Source organism: Budorcas taxicolor, chromosome 8, assembly GCF_023091745.1.
Source record: "Budorcas taxicolor isolate Tak-1 chromosome 8, Takin1.1, whole genome shotgun sequence".
NCBI classification, from domain to species: domain Eukaryota; kingdom Metazoa; phylum Chordata; class Mammalia; order Artiodactyla; family Bovidae; genus Budorcas; species Budorcas taxicolor.
This window is the reverse complement of record NC_068917.1, coordinates 20,399,263-20,416,648: the sequence shown is the minus strand read 5'-3', so window position 1 is coordinate 20,416,648 and position 17,386 is coordinate 20,399,263. Positions and strand designations below refer to the sequence as shown.

The following is a 17,386-nucleotide window of genomic DNA, read 5'->3' as shown; positions in this document are numbered from 1 at the left end:
CTAGTGCTCCTCCCTTGTATTTTACCCCGTGGAACTGATCAAATGGTAACCAAATTTTTTTTCCCTTCTGTAATAAAGCAGTGGCAAAGAAAATCAGGTGGAATTCTATGTAGTGTGCATTTTCTTAAAGTTTTCAGGAAAGCTAGAGTAACCCCAACTATTTTTGCTGAATAAAGGAAGGTTTATTGTCTTAACTTTCTCTGAGAGGAAACCGTTTTTTTTTTTTCCCTTGGCACTGCCTTAGTTACAACACCAGGGATGGAACTGGTGCCCCCTGTAGTGGAAGCACAGAGAGTTAACCACTGGACTGCCAGGGAAGTCCCTGGGAGGAACTGTTTGGACTATAGACCTTGTCTGCCTTTGAAAAAGTCGTTTTATAAAACTTACTTTTCCATTTGAAATAATAGTAATAATTCTGTTACTTTGTCCGAAGAGTTCAGAATGGCCAGAAAATAGAATCACAGAGCTGGTTGGAATGGGAAGATTCTAAGTCTGCTGTGAATATATTAAATATAAAGTAATAATGGTAAATCTGAATAGAAATCCACCTTCCCTCCAATAGTTGAAAACTCAGACGTGGTGTCCAGTTTTAAGGACAGAACTGGAGATACTGATTTATGAGTCATCAGCCTAGTTACAGTTACATGAAAACAAAATATTACGGAGAGGAGAGAAACAATTCCAGGATTGATCATGAATAATGCCAAGGAAACCAGAGAAGTACTGGGCAGGGGCTATAGAAACTGAGAAGCCATTTTGGTTCAAGAAGTTATTTGTTTTCTTTTTGATAATTTAGTAAATGTTTGTAGCTGGTTTTTGTAGCTGGCAATGCCTTCACGTGGGTGGAAATTCAGAAGGTACAAAAAGAAACAAAGGTTTTGCCTGGCACTGAGATTAATGCTGGGGATATAAAGATGAATAAGATCCAGCTCTTGCCTTCAAGGTGGAAAAGTATTTAAGCAGATTGGTGTGATAGGTCCTGGGATAGATATGTGTACAGATGCATAGTAGCAGTTCAGACAGCCCTGTAAATTCAGATGGAAGAAGGTTAGGGTGGGTATGAATTGGTGGTTGATGGATTCCTAGGGAGAATAACAGGCAAGATGTGTGTTACGCAAGGGACAAGTCAGGAGGCCAATATAATAATCCACTTGAGTTCATGAGGCTCTGAACAGTACAAAAGCAATGGAGAGGAAGTTATATTTTAAACATTTAGAAATAAAAGTAGGATTATGTGGTTAGCCGTGGGAAATAAGGGAGAGGGAGAAATCAAGGACTGAATTTGTGGCTTGTGTGATTAGGAGGTACACCAGGAGGAAGAGTAAATTCGGGAGAGATGACAATGAGTTTACGTTTTCATTTATTTTGAAATGTTGATACTATATTGAAGTGAAAATGGCAAGTAATTGTTTGGATATACACACCTCAGAGGGAATGTGAGAAGTCAGGACTGGAGATTCAGTATTGTGAGTCATCAGCTTATTAATTGCTCAAACCCTGAGTATAGATGAGGTGGATCAATGAGAGGGTAGAGAGGAAAAAGAAAAATAGACTGGTTCATATCTTGAGAAATGCTTCAATAGGGGCAAGTAGAATAAGATGAAGGAGACTGAAAGAGGAGAAACAGAAGAGGGGAGTATCACGGAGATGGTTGCAATATTTTAGAATTTGCCTCTGTAGAAAAAGAATATATAGGACAGAATTAAAGGTGGTTTCAGAATCAAGAAATTAGTTTTTAGGGTTAGGAAAGAATGGAACATGACACCAGACTCAAAGAAAGGAGAAAGTTTAAAGACACAGTCAGTCAATCAGTTCAGTTGCTCAGTCGTGTCCGACTTTTGCAATCCCATGGACTGCCCCACACCAGGTTTCGCTGTCCATCACCACCTCTTGGAGCTTGCTCAAACTCAAGTCCATTGAGTCGGTGATGCCATCCAACCATCTCTTCCTCTGTTGTCCCCTTCTCAGGAGTTGGATAATGGTCCGAAGGAGCTTGGGGCAGGGGTTAGGGAGAAGGAGTTTGGCAAGGAGAGGGAAGCTAATGTCCCAGAGGTGTGGGATTAAGAGGATAAATCAGAATAGAGAATGATCTTGAATGAGAGAAGTCATGGCTCTTGAGAGTGGAAGGCAGCATTGATATAGGTAAGTTGATTTGCTCCAAATATGATGGATTTCACATCTTAATTTTCTTAATTATGAAATTGAGTCATCTGCTGAGAGAGGCAGGAGTAGAAAAGTTGTTAAGAATTGGAATCATCAAGGACAGAATAGCTTATCAAGGATAAATAAAATAATTTCAGAGATATGAAGATCCATCTAAACTTGGTGACTATGACTTTGCAGTTCTCCAGTCTATACAGCTGTGAGTTTTCCATCAGCAGTGTTCAGCAGTCCAGGTTGAATGTAGAGAATAGTTTCTGATTTGTGAAATGGGTTGGAGTGTTCAAGGATGCAAATTAGTTGATGGTGCTCATGAAACGGTAATTTAATGTTGAGAAGGAAAGGAATTGTTAAATGACCTAATGGCTTCTTCAGTGGGGATTTCAATGGACATTTCAGTGTTCATCTTACTTGAATTCCCAGAAGAAAATATCCATGGCTGACCATTCTTGCCTTCTCTTGGCATCTCTGGCACACACTCCTGGCTTTTCTGTTAGCTTTCTGAGTCTTTGTTTTCCATCTCTTATACAAGCTTTCCCTCTTCTGTGCAACCTGTATATATTTACATTCCTCAGGCCAGAGTCTTGGGTACTCTTTTTCTCCATATTCTCTCTCTAGTTCAGAATCTTTAAAACTCTTTTGAACATTACCCATAATAGGACATATATCTTACATTATAGACCTGTATACACATATGTGTAAATTTACACAAATAAAACTGAAACAAAAATTTAATGAAACAGTACCCTTCCTATGTGCAATGAAACCTCTTATATCTTCTGTTCTATTTCACATTTAACCCATATTGGTCATAACCCTCTAAGTTGTTTTTATAAGATACTAATAGATTATGACCATTATTTTAAAATGCTATTTTAAATAGTCAACATTTTAAATGATATTTTATTCTGCTGAGTACAGGAGGGGGCTGATAAACTAGAAGATAATGAATAAAGGCAATAATTTAAGGGGAGGTGTTCAGTTCAGTCGCTCAATCATGTCCGACTCTATGTGACCCCATGAACTGCAGCACGCCAGGCCTCCCTGTCCATTACCAACTGCCGGAGTCTACCCCAACCCATGTCCATTGAGTCGGTGCTGCCATCCAACCATCTCATCCTCTGTCGTCCCCTTCTCTTCCTGCCCTCAATCTTTCCCAGCATCAGGGTCTTTTGTGAGAATAAAGGTGAGAAAAAGATAGAAGGAGAGGAAATTAGGGCCAGAGAATAAAGTATTTCGTTAAGATATTTGAGATGAAGCAATTCCAGATGATGATAAGCTCTAGCTCTGGCCATGGCCAGGAATTAGAATTGAAATGGTTGCTGAGATTTGGGTCGTGGAACTGTGGAGCTAGAATGTTACATATCGAATCCAATATCCATACGGAAATCATCCAGGTTGTTGGTGGTACTAGAATGGAGAGACTGAACAAGATACACAAGACTTTAGTAAATATGGGGGAGAGATTAGGTGGCTCCTATATAAAAGCAACCAGGAAAGATCCAAGGCAATGTAGTTGCATTATTTGGTCCTCATGGAAGACAATCCTGTTGTTTATTACTTTTTTTAAACTTTGAAGAATGACGTTTGCCAGTTACATTGTGGAGCAAGGAGAGTGCCATATATTCACTCTTTGCCTTGGACAAGAAGCTAAGACAGTCTTCACTACCAAAAGTTTTTTCGGAAGACAGGATCCTGTTAAGTTGATGAGTGCAAGGAGGTATTTATAACAGGGTTGAGAATATAAGGGAATTTTCTATAGACCAGAAAGCACAGATAAAAATAGTCAGAGAAGAAAGATACTTGTTTTGCAAGGAGAGAGAAAACTTAACTAAAGCATGAATGAGAGCCCAGGAGAGAAAGGTAAGTAGACGGACTTGCATTTTGATAAGATAGTAGGGAAATGAGGAGGGCATGTTATAATAAATGATTCCATGGTTGAGTGGAACAGTTATGTCAAACCTGAACAAAATTAAAGCAGGCTTAACCTTGTACATAGTGGTACCTACAATAGCAATTTGCAAGAAAAGTCGCAGTGGATTAAATGTTTGAAAGGGTATGTAGTTCACTCCTGTCTTGCTATAGGAGGTATCAAAGGAGAATTAAATTATTCTTGTTTCCAAGCAGTGGTTAAACTGAGCAAATAATGGCCAGTAATCACAAACCTTCAGCAGTCCGTCCTGTTTCTCGAGGTGGGATTGGATTGACAGGAAGGCCTCCTTCTGGAATACGACCCCCATCAGGAAATATTCGAGTGGCAACTGGTGTAAGTTTAAAACAAATTGTTTAATTATTATGTGTATATCCTGGTAGAATTTAAAAAGCCTGTCTATAATAAATATTCTTCTTTGTTTTTCTTTATGCTATAAGCATACTATTATATATGTGTGTGTGTGTGTTTTAAACATCTAGAAGTATAAAGAGCTTCCCTAGTAGCTCAGTTGGTAAAAAATCTGCATGCAATGCAGAAGACCCTGGTTCAATTCCTGGGTTGGGAAGATCCGCTGGAGAAGGGAAAGACTACCCATTCCAGTATTCTGGCCTGGAGAATTCCATAGACTGTATAGTCCATGGGATTGTAAAGAGTTGGACATGACTATATCAATGTGGGAGAATGTTTAAAAGACTAATGTTAAGAGACAATGCGTACTCATACTAATATTGAAATTTATTTTAAAGCTACAACAATTTAGGGGCATAGCATATTAGTGCCAAAACCAAGTGAAATGGAATAGACCAGAAATGGAATTAGGCAAGTAAGAATTTAATTAGTGATGAAGGTTGCATTTCAAATTAGTAGGAAAGCATGGAGTATTCAGTACTGCTGAGTAATTGGTAAACCATTTGTTTTAATAAACCAAATTCTTCCCTGACACAGAATCCTAGATATTTTCAAAATTTTATATTAAAAAATGAAATTTAAATGTATTAGCAAAACATGTAGACAAGTATATTGTATAAACTCAGCATCTCCCAAAGTTTGCTCAGGTTCATGTCCATTGATTGGTGATGCCATTCAGCCACCTCATCTTCTGATGTTCTCTTCTCCCTCTGCCCTCACTCTTACCCAGCATCAGACACTTTTCAATTATTTGGTCTTTCACATCAGATGCCCAAAATATTAGAGCTTCAGCTTCACCATTAGTCCTGTTGTAAATAAGGACAAATATATGGACATTTTGTTTCTTTACAGATTGGAAGTGGTATAAATATGTCTAACACATAGAATTTTACATTTTAAAGAAAAATATTACTTGTCATTAATTTTAGATATTTTATTTACTATTTCAAACATTTTAAAATGTAAGGAAAATTTTACATATTACATAGAATCTTAGTTTTATTTTTAATATTCTTTTTATAGTGTTAATATTAGAGGTACAGTCTTTCTCTATTTTATTGAAACTGAATCTTGTCATTTAGATGCCACCTGGAACAGCAAGACCAGGCTCTCGTGGTGGTCCCATAGGGACAGGAGGAGTTCTGTCTTCTCAAATCAAAGTTGCAGATCGTCCTGTAACACAGCAAGGTTTGAGTGGAATGAAAACTGGTATGAAAGGTATCTATTTTAAGAAGATGAGCATATTTTGTATAAGAAGTATTACAGTGTATTAGTGCTACGTCACTTCAGTCATGTCTGACTCTGCAGCCGCATGGACTGTGGCCCACCAGGTTCTTCTGTCCATGGGATTTTCCAGGCAAGAATACGGGAGTGGCTTGCCCTTTCGTTCTCCAGGGGATCTTCCTGACCCTAGATGTTAGAGATGGAACCCTCATTTCTTACATCACATGTTGGCAGACAGGTTCTTTACCACTAGCGCCACCTGGGAGCTATTACAGTGTATTGCTAAATCAGAATTATACAGTGAAAGAGGCTATTTTACTCAGTTCTTACGCCTTGATTCAGAAATTTTAAGGGTTAAATAAGAGAATGAATGTGAGAATTCATTGTGAACTAGGGAGTTATATACATGTATGAGCTATTTTAATCATTTTTCTGGTGAACTTTGCTATAACTTCTCAAAATTGAATATAGTTGATTTACAATATTATGTTAGTTTCAGGTGTACAGAACAGTGATTCAGTTATATATACATATATATGTATATATTTATTTTCAAATTATTTTCCCTTTTGGTTATTATAAAATGTTGACTATAGTTTTCTATGCTATAGAGTAGGTAGGTCCTTGTTGGTGAACTTTGCTATAATTTCTTTGAAGAAATTTGAAATAATTTGAAGGAAAACTCAGACATGAAAATTAGATTTCTAGTACTATATAGAAATATTCTTAGTGTTTTTTTTTGGTTTCCATATCAAATGACAATGGTAGGTATTTGTATATTTATGAGAAGTGAGACCAGAAGTGTTACTTTTGGTAATAGTTATTATTCCATTATAATGCTTAAGTAAGGAAGTGAGGCTAACATATAGATTTATACTGTATCTCTCCTTATGTCTCTATGTGTTTAGAAATGCATAATAATAATAACACTATATGTTTTGATTCAAGAAGTTGGTCTATAATATATATATATATAAATCAAAACATAGGGAGCTGTTTCATATTGAGTTTTTAAATTTTCTGTATACATGCAAATGACTTATCAGGGATGAACATACTAGTACAAAATTAATTATAAGATGATATACCGACTTCTATAATATAATATATCCTACCTTTCAACAAACTTAATTTTCTTACTTATGATACAACTTATTTCACTAAATATTGAAAACCAGTTGGTTATGGGACTTCCCTGGTGGTTCAGTAGTTAAGACTCTGCACTTCTGATGCAGGGGCCACAGATCTGATCCCTGGTTGAATAAGATCCCATGTGCCATGCAGGGTGGCCAAAGGATGAAAAAAAATCAGTTGTTTAGAAATGCTTGCTTAATAATTATCAATGCTGTGGAGGAAAATGACTCAAAATTTTGTAGTTGTTTAGTCTTTAAAACTGTATTCACAGAATCGTTTATGTGTTTCCTATTTCTTATTTAAAAACCTTAAGGGCAGAAACCTTAAGGGTGCAATTCTAAGAGAACTCATCAAATTTTATTACTGTATTAATTTCTCCTTTAAAACAGAACCAGTATTATTAATTATTTAATAATTATTATTTAATTATTTAAGATTAAATAAGATTCTTATTTAATAAGAACAGTATTAAATATTTAATACTTAAATATTAAGTATTAATAATTTAAGTATTATTTAAGAAAATAGTCATTTTCTACAAATACAGTTCAAAACCTCATGTGAAAAGTTCTGTTACCAGCATGTACCCCTATCTGCTGTGACTTTTGCTGTTACCTGTTCCAGTGCCTCATTTCCCATTCTAGTGAGACCTTCTCTCCCTCTTCTCAGCATGGATTTCAGTCAATACTGCCTAGTCTTTTCTTTCATGCCATGCAGGGCATTTCACCTCTCTCAAGGTTTGGAACATTTAACCTATGGATGCTTTTTTAGTCCTACTGAAATGTAAGATTGTGTTCCTAAAAAGTCTCTGAAAAATTATATAAAATCATAATCTCTTGCCTACATTGAGAAATTTATAGTCTAAACCTACATTGTCCATTGTGATAGCCAATAGCTATTTGTATTTGTAATATAAATTATTTGTATTTTTACAAATACAAATATTTGTGATTATTTAAATTAATTAAAATTAGTTAAAATAAAAGTATTTTACCAGTTCAGTTGCTTAGTTGTCTCCGACTCTTGGCAACCCATGAACCGCAGCATGCCAGGCCTCCCTGTCCATCACCAACTCCCGGAATTCACCCAAACCCATGTCCATTGTGTCAGTGATGCCATCCAACCATCTCATCCTCTGTCGTCCCCTTCTCCTCCTGCCCTCAATCTTTCCCAGCATCAGGGTCTTTTCAAATGAGTCAGCTCTCTGCATCAGGTGGCCAAAGAGTTTCAGCTTCAATATCAGTCCCTCCAATGAACACTCAGGACTGATCTCCTTTAGGATGGACTGGTTGGATCTCCCTGCAGTCCAAGGGACTCTCGAGTCTTCTCCAATACCACAGTACAAAAGCATCAATTCTTTGGCGCTCAGCTTTCTTTATAGCCCAACTCTCAGATCCATACAAGACTACTGGAAAAATCATAGTTTTCACTAGATGGACCTTTGTTGGCAAAGTAATGTCTCTGCTTTTTAATATGTTGTCTAGGTTGGTCATAACTTCCCTTCCAAGGAGTAAGCATCTTTTAATTTCATGGCTGAAATCACCATCCACAGTGATTTTGGAGCCCAGAAAAATAAAGTCAGCCACTGTTTCCACTGTTTCCCGTTTCCCCATCTATTTGTCCTGAAGTGATGGGACCAGATGCCATGATCTTAGTTTTCTGAATATTGAGTTTTAAGCCAACTTTTTCACTCTCCTCTTTCACTTTCATCAAGAGGCTCTTTAGTTCTTCTTCACTTTCTGCCATAAGGGTGCTGTCATCTGCATATCTGAGGTTATTGATATTTCTCCCGGCAATCTTGATTCCAGCTTGTGCTTCCTCCAGCCCAGCATTTCTCATGATGTACTCTGCATGTAAGTTAAATAAGCAGGGTGACAATATACAGCCTTGACGTACTCCTTTTCCCAATTTGGAACCAGTCTGTTGTTCCATGTCCAGTTCTAACTATTGCTTCCTGACCTGTATACAGATTTCTTAAGAGGCAGGTCCGGTGGTCTGGTATTCCCATCTCTTTCAGAATTTTCCACAGTTTATTGTTATCCACACAGTCAAAGGCTTTGGCATAGTCAATAAAGCAGAAATAGAGGTTTTTCTGGAACTCTTTTGCTTTTTCCATGATCTAGAGGATGTTGGCAATTTGATCTCTGGTTCCTCTGCCTTTTCTAAAACCACCTTGAACATCTGGAAGTTCATGGTTCACATATTGCTGAAGCCTGGCTTGGAGAATTTTGAGCATTACTTTACTAGCATGTGAGATGAGTGCAATTGTGTGGTAGTTTGAGCATTCTTTGGCATTGCCTTTCTTTGGAATTGGAATGAAAACTGTCCTTTTCCAATCCTGTGGCCACTGCTGAGTTTTCCAAATTTGCTGACATATTGAGTACAGCACTTTCACAGCATCATCTTTTAGAATTTGAAATAACTCAACTGGAATTCCATCTTCTCCACTAGCTTTATTCATAGTGATGCTTCCTAAGGCCCACCTGACTTCACATTCCAGGATGTCCCACTCTAGGTGAGTGTGAGTGATCATACCTTTGTGATTATGTGGGTCCTGAAGATCTTTCTTTTACAGTTCTGTGTATTCTTGCCTCCTCTTCTTAATATCTTCTGCTTCTGTTAGGTCCATACCGTTTCTGTCCCTTATTGAGCCCATCTTTGCATGAAATGTTCCTTTGGTATCTCTCATTTTCTTGAAGAGATCTCTAGTCTTTCCCATTCTATTATTTTTCTTCTATTTCTTTGCATTGATCCCTGAGGAAGGCTTTCTTATCTCTCCTTGCTATTCTTTGGAACTCTGCATTCAAATGGGTAGATCTTTCCTTTTCTCCTTTGCTTTTCGCTTCTCTTCTTTTCACATACCACCAGCCATGTTTCAAGTGGTCAGTATTCCCATGTAGCTACTTATTGGACAATGCTATAGAATATTTCCATTGGTGCAGAACGTTCTCTTGGTTAGTCCTGTTCTAGACCCCATTAGTCCTCATTTCCATTCAGTCACCCTAACCAGTAGAGTCCAATGTTTTTCTTGGTTGTTTTGAATCCACTCTCTTAACAGCCCAACATCTAGTCCCATCTTTGTGATCTTAATCCAGGCTTCCATTATGTCATGATGCTACGATATTAGTTCTCTTTTCTATTTCATTGCTTCTTTCAGATTTTTAGACTTACTGGGACATTTGTAAGAGCTATTAGAGAATTGTTTAGTGTAATTCTGATTGCGCTTTGGATTTGGTAATGTGGTGGCATTTTCAAACTGAACACTAATATCTAAAAATTTTTTTTAGGTCCCCAGAGGCAAATTTTAGACAAATCTTACTATCTTGGACTTCTTCGGTATGTTATATACTTTTTTTTCCTAGGAATGATCATGAAGTTTTAACTATAGTACTTACTGAGATAATTAGGTATCTGTTAATTCTTAAGATTATTTTGTATTCTGACATAATTTATGGTTAATTTGGCTCTAAATAGATGTCATTACAAATGGTGGTGGTATAGTTAGGCTGAGATTTTAAATTTTATGTATTAGAATGTATGTGAGCTATATATTTCCAGTTCAGTTTTTCATCTAATGAGAAGAATATTTTATGCTTCTTTCACTGAGTATTCTGAAATATATTATTCATAGATATGTGTATGAATGATAAAATGTATATGCATGCCTGCTAAATTGCTTTAGTTGTGTCCGACTCTGCGACCCCTTGGACTGTATGTAGCCCACCAGGCTCCTCTGTCCATGGGATTCTCCTGGCGAGAATACTGGAGTGGGTTGCCATTTCCTTCTCCATAAAATGTATATACTAATTTATAATAATTACTGAAGAGTTTTACATAAGTATGCATTTAGTCAGTTGCTGTAACTGTGACCTAATTTTAACTCATTAGTTTGTTATGAATCTCTTAAGTATGCAGCTCTAAATTAGCAACTCTTTTCTCTTTCTCTACCTACTTTTTTCTCTGCTCAGATGCCCTACTAGCCTATCTCCATTTTTCCATTTTACTTTATTTTCTGGTTGGTTCATCCTCTGTGTCTTCTTTCCCTCTTACTTGCATTCTATTTAATGCATCCTTCTATTGTATCCTGAAATCTCTGTTTTCTTTCTTTTAGTCCTTCTTAATTCTTTTGCTCTTCAGTTACTTGAATCTTTTTTATCCTCAAACTCCTAGAAGTTAGTAAGAGAAGGGAAGGTTTTCTCCCATCTATCCTCAAAGCTGACATCAGCCGTTAAAAAGAATACATTTGAATCAGTTCTAATGAGGTGGATGAAACTGGACCCTATTATACAGAGTGAAGTAAGCCAGAAAGAAAAACACCAATACAGTATACTAATGCATATATATGGAATTTAGAAAGATGGTAATGATAACCCTGTAAGTGAGAGAGCAAAAGAGACACAGATGTATAGAACAGTCTTTTGGACTCTGGGAGAGGGAGAGGGTGGGATGATTTGGGAGAATGGCATTGAAACATGTTAATATCATATAAGAAATGAATCACCAGTCCAGGTTCGATGCAGGATACAGGATGCTTGGGGCTGGTGCACTGGGATGACCCAGAGGGATGGTACAGGGAGGGTGGTGGGAGGGGGGTTCAGGATGGGGAACACGTGTACACCCATGGCGGATTCATGTTGATGTATGGCAAAACCAATACAATATTGTAAAGTAAAAAGAAAATGATAATAAATAAATGATAAATGGTTAAAATAAATAAATAAAATGCCAGTGGATTAAATGTCATTATAAAATAAAAAAAATCTAGAGACAGTTAAATTCTAAAAAAAAAAAAAAGCTGACATCAGTAAGAATGAGAGTGAGGCCATCAGTTTTGATATCTAGTCACTTTTTAATCAAAAGAGGGAAAGGTGATAAAGCTATTTCTCACCATCACATAGCCTCTCTTCTCCAAGATTTGTGCTTCTGTACTAATAATTACAATTACCTACTTATAGTAATTGAGTGAAGAACAATGGTTCTCAACTGGCAGTGATTTTGCCCCCTCAAGGAATATTTGGCAATTTTTAGACTCATTTTTTGTTGTCCTAACTGGATTTGGGTGATGTGTCATTGGCATCCATACCACAGAGATGGTTAAGCATCTTACAGTGCACAGAAAGAATCGTTTTAAGTATTGTTCAAAGACCTAAAATGTCCATAGTGCTGCTTTTGAAAAGCTGTATTCTAGAGGGTAGCAAGAATTGGGAGAGTGACAGTCAGATGCCTACTTCTGTCTGTAGATTGTACCAGGTGCCATTCTAATACTATTTCATCTTTTTTAATGAATAGAGAACTTTTATCAATTTCTCAGTTGGCGTATACCACCTTAATAAAATAAGCTGCTTAAATTGTTTTTCTTTTTTTAGTGAAATTTCACAAAACCAATTATATTGTTGTTACACATTTATGAAAAGTTTATTTTGTTTAACTAGAGAGACTGTTTTCTGGATTGGAAGCATTACTAATTTCTCTATTTCTTTCCATTAGAAGTAAAATAAGTGAACTCACAACAGAAATCAATAAACTTCAGAAAGAAATAGAAATGTACAATCAAGAGAATTCAGTGTATTTGTCATATGAAAAGAGGTGAGTAATTTTGCAGTTAAAGTATGCAAGGTATATTTTTATTATGAGTAACATTTGATGTAATATGTTTCAGAATTTTAGTACTAAATTTGTAGTTAAACATAATATTCATAATGTTCATCTGCCTATTTATGTATTTATGAATGTATTTTATATTTACAGAGCTGAGACTTTAGCTGTTGAAATAAAAGAGTTTCAAGGACAACTAGCAGACTACAACATGGTATTTGGTCTTTTCTGAGAGAATTTCTTTTGAATATTTTCATTGCTTTTTACCACTTTAGAGAATGCTATAACATTTTAATGTTAAATACCAAATAATGCATGAATACATACATAGAAAGATTGAAACCATACCAAATGTAGAGATTAAAGTATATATTTGCTTTCTCCCTACTTTCCCTCCCAAGAAATATTTTGGCTTTATAGATTAATAGGTATTCTTCCAGCCTTTAATAGAAAAACACTTAAAAATACAGAACATGGATACTTTTTTTCCCTAACAATTTAAAAATAATATTTTTTAGAGTAGATAAAATGTATTGAGTACTAGCAATGTCACTGCTTTAAAAATACTTTTATCTTTCTACAGAGTGTTGTCATCATGACGTTTTAAAAATTTAGTTACTTGGTACCAAACTTGCCTTTATCCTTCCATTTCATTCAAAATACAGTGTTTGTCTCCTGTCACAATAGGGCAACTAATATTATCACAGTTTTGCTTCCTAATGTGGACTTCCAGTAGAAGCTTCCTAGTGTGGATTTCCAGAAGAAATGATCTTGTTTGCAGTGTTGATTACTGGCTCAATCTTTGGAGTAATCTTGGCCCCATGAACATTTCTAATGTTTCAGAATTTTCTTTCTTCCTACTCTGTGGGTACTTTAGGCAGCAGTGGTCTCGGAACTTACTGTAAACTTTATCTCACATTTCCAATTTAAAAATAGTGATACACAAAGTAAGAAATATTCCACCATAATGATTAGGTACCTTATAATATACCTACTTGATATTGTTATATTGTACTCACAAACAGAATTTCTGATTATATTAATAGTATATTTTCACAGTATAATCCATATAGTTCTGTGTAACTTTTTTAGTAAATGATCTTCTAAATATGAGAAAAATAATTTTTTATAAAATATAAAAGACAGAGAAAGGGATTTTTAGTTATATGAGAATAAATTATGCAAGTTACTTGATATAAAAATATTAATAATGTGTAAAATATGCTGTTTGTAGGTTTTTATCTAATACAGAGAAAGCACTTAGTTAGCCAGTTATCTTGGAGAAGGCAATGGCACCCCACTCCAGTACTCTTGCCTGGAAAATCCCATGGGCTGAGGAGCCTGGTAGGCTGCAGTCCATGGGGTCGCTAAGAGTTGGACACGACTGAGCGACCTCACTTTCACTTTTCACTTTCATGCATTGGAGAAGGAAATGGCAACCCACTCCAGTGTTCTTGCCTGGAGAATCCCAGGGACGGGAGAGCCTGGTGGGCTGCCGTCTATGGGGTCGCACAGAGTCGGACACGACTGAAGCGACTTAGCAGCAGCAGCAGCAGCAGCCAGTTATCTAACACAGAGTAAGGTTTCAGTAAATATTAGATCTTATTAGCATTATTATCCAGAGAGGGAAATGGCAACCCACTCCAGTGTTCTTCCCTGGAGAATCCCAGGGACGGGAGAGAGAGCCTGGTGGGCTGCCGCCTATGGGGTCGCACAGAGTCGGACACGACTGAAGCGACTTAGCAGCAGCAGCAGCAGCGTTATTATCCAAGAAGCTAAGGTCATGGCATCTGGTCCCATGACTTCATGGCAGATAGATGGAGGAACAGTGGAAATAGTGACAGACTTTATTTTTGGGGACTCGCAAATCACTGGAGATGGTGACTGCAGCCATGAAATTAAAAGACACCTGCTCCTTGGAAGGAAAGCTGTGACCAACCTAGACAGTGTATTAAAAAGCAGAGATGTAACTTTGCCAACAAAGGTCCTTGTAGTCAAAGCTGTAGTTTTTCCTGTAGTCTTGTATGGATGTGAGAGTTGGAGCATAAAGAAGGTGGAGCACTGAAGAACTGATGCATTTGAACTGTGGTGTTGGAGAAGACTCTTGAGAGTCCCTTGGACTGCAAGGAGATGAAACCAGTCAATTCTAAAGGAAATGAACTCTGAATATTCATTGGAAGGACTGATGCTAAAGCTGAAGCTCCAACACGGGCCACCTGATGTGAAGACTGACTCATTGGAAAAGACCCTGATGCTGGGATAGATTGAAGGCAGGAGGAGAAAGGGATGACAGGATGAGATGGTTGCATGGCATCACTGACTCAATGTTACCTGAGTTGGAGCAAACTGTGGAGATGGTAAATGCCAGGGAATCCTGGTGTTCTGTAGTCCATGGCGTCACAAAGAGTCAGACACAACTGAACAATAACAATAACGAGCACTTGTTATCCATATCACAGTTGAAAATGTTATATATAGAGATATATATTATGTTAGGAAAGTTTAGTCTCTTAGAGTCAATTACATCCAGGTAGTTTGCTTTTAGTAGCCTTCCTGTTCAAATTCTGCTTTGACAACTTGCTAAATTTTTGTATCTGCAAAATATGGATTATAATATCTACTTCGTAGTATACTTGTGATAATTAAGTGAAAGAATACATATAATAGGCTCAGAACAAGGTTTGGCACAAGGTAAATACATTTGCTGTTGTTGTCACTGCCTAACTTTTTTTTGCCTGACTTTTTGAAGTAGGCTTCTGTTTGAAGTGTTCTGTTTGTGCCTTGCCCTGTAGATTTTTTTTTCAATTTAATTTTTTAATAATTTTTAAAAGATTAAATCATTTTACATTTTCAGTGGTATAAATTTGTAAATCCATTAACATTTCTTCCCTCTGGGGAAAAAAAGGAGAAAGATCTTCCCCCAAATTTTGTTTTCTCAACATCCTTCTTTATAAAGTTAGACATCTTTTCAGAGAAGGCAAAGCTGTTTGAGGTACTATCTGCAGGAAGAATAGTTCTTTACTGCTTACTTTTCCTCCCTGAAAATGTAGTTTGTTGATTGCTTTAATGCTTAGAATGTGCTTATTTAAGTAGCTCAATATTTGTTTTATCTTGGAAGTAGTAATACTTAAATAACTACTTATTTGTAAGATTGAATACCTATATTATAGATTATAGAGAGGATTTATGAAGACTAATAGAATATTTTTTTGTACTTTTGTTTTTAGTTGGCAGATAAACTTAATACCAATACTGAAATGGAAGAAGTAATGAATGATTACAACATGGTAAGAAAATTTATAAGCAGTTGATCTACATAGCCTCTCTAAAATAAAGCATTTATATCTGGAAGTAACTTGATAAAACCTTATGTACCATGAAGATAGGTATTACTCTGATCCTAAAGACTACTGTTATATTTGAGTTCCCTTAGTTGCTCTTTTAAAATTTCTTCCTGTTGGTTGACACTCTCAAGTGGATGCTTTAGTGTCTTTCTACAAGGCTGTGTTAGAACTGATCTCTCATTCAGTATTAGTTAGGAGTCCCATCCATATATGCTTGTATATAAATTAGTTTGCAATACTTCTGGTTTAATGTTTGTGCACATGGAGCTGAGTACTCAGTGAAGAGTTGTATTAGAAAAGGAGAAAATGAATAATTGCCATATGATGCCAGACATAACAGTACTTTTGATTAGTAAATGAGAAATTGTATTCAGTGTTCTTAACGAGTATTTGGTAGAAAGTAATAAAATGATAATAGCTAGCTTAATTGATCGGAGAAGGCAATAGCAACCAACTCCAGTATTCTTGCCTGGAAAATCCCATGGGCGGAGGAGCCTGGTAGGCTGCAGTCCATGGGGTCGCTAAGAGTCGAACACGATTGAGCGACCTCACTTTCACTTTTCACTTTCATGCATTGGAGAAGGAAATGGCAACCCACTCCAGTATTCTTGCCTGGAGAATCCCAGGGATGGGGGAGCCTGGTGGGCTGCCGTCTATGGGGTCGCACAGAGTCGGACATGACTGAAGCGACTTAGCAGCAGCAGCAGCTTAATTGATTATAAATATTTGGAAGAAAATAAATAAAATTTATATAGTTTATTATTTATCTATACAAAGACTACAAAAGCATAGGATTTATAAAATGACTCTTCTAAATTTTGGGGCTTCCCTGGTAGCTCAGCTGGTAAAGAACATGCCGGCGATGTGGGAGACCTGGGTTTGATCCCTGGGTTGGGAAGATCCCCTGGAGGAGGGCATGGCAATCCACTCTAGTATTCTTCCCTGGCGAGTCCCCATGGACAGAGTAGCCTGGTGAGCTACAGTCCATGGGATCGCAGAGTTGGACACAACTGAGCGAATAAGCACAAAAGCAATAATAATGTAGTGAAGTTCTTAACTTCTTAACTTTAAAACACAGGAGAATTCTCAATTTAAAAACTGTGTTTTTAATGCCAAATATAAAAAGTGAAAACGTGTTCTTTTTGTTTTGAGAAAGAAAGTGAAAGTGAAGTCGCTCAGTCGTGTCTGACTCTTTGCCACCTCATAGACTGTAGCCTACCAGGCTCCTCTGTCCATGGGATTTTCCAGGCAGTGGGATTGCCATTTCCTTCTCCAGGGGATCTTCCCAACCCAGGGCTTGAACCCAGGTCTCCTGCATTGTAGACAGACGCTTTAGGTCCAAAGTCTAGACTGACTATGTGCAGGTTGAGTCAAATAGGAGTACTCAGGTAAAATCTTAAATGATTTAAGAAAACTTGCGTTGGGTCTAGATTTGACATATTACTAATCCACTATTGAACACTTAATGATATCTTGAAATTCTGTTTACATAAGTAAAGTTTACATTAGATTACTTAACAGGTCAGTAAACAATGAATATTTTTGGTGTGAGATTTATAATGCCTGTGAAAAAGAGTGTTTCTTTGTA

General features: G+C 36.8%; 1 protein-coding gene across 1 annotated transcript in view; it reads left to right on the top strand.

Annotated features, from left to right (window-relative positions):
• Window positions 1-4,306: 4,306 nt before the first annotated feature.
• IFT74 (intraflagellar transport 74) overlaps window positions 4,307-17,386 on the top strand; it is a 92,565-nt gene continuing 79,485 nt past the window's right edge. Inside the window, exons 1-6 of the mRNA XM_052645018.1 lie at window positions 4,307-4,426; window positions 5,584-5,719; window positions 10,147-10,195; window positions 12,347-12,445; window positions 12,608-12,668; window positions 15,682-15,741. Of these exons, the coding sequence (XP_052500978.1) occupies window positions 4,307-4,426; window positions 5,584-5,719; window positions 10,147-10,195; window positions 12,347-12,445; window positions 12,608-12,668; window positions 15,682-15,741 (525 nt within the window). The remainder of the gene's footprint in view (window positions 4,427-5,583; window positions 5,720-10,146; window positions 10,196-12,346; window positions 12,446-12,607; window positions 12,669-15,681; window positions 15,742-17,386) is intronic.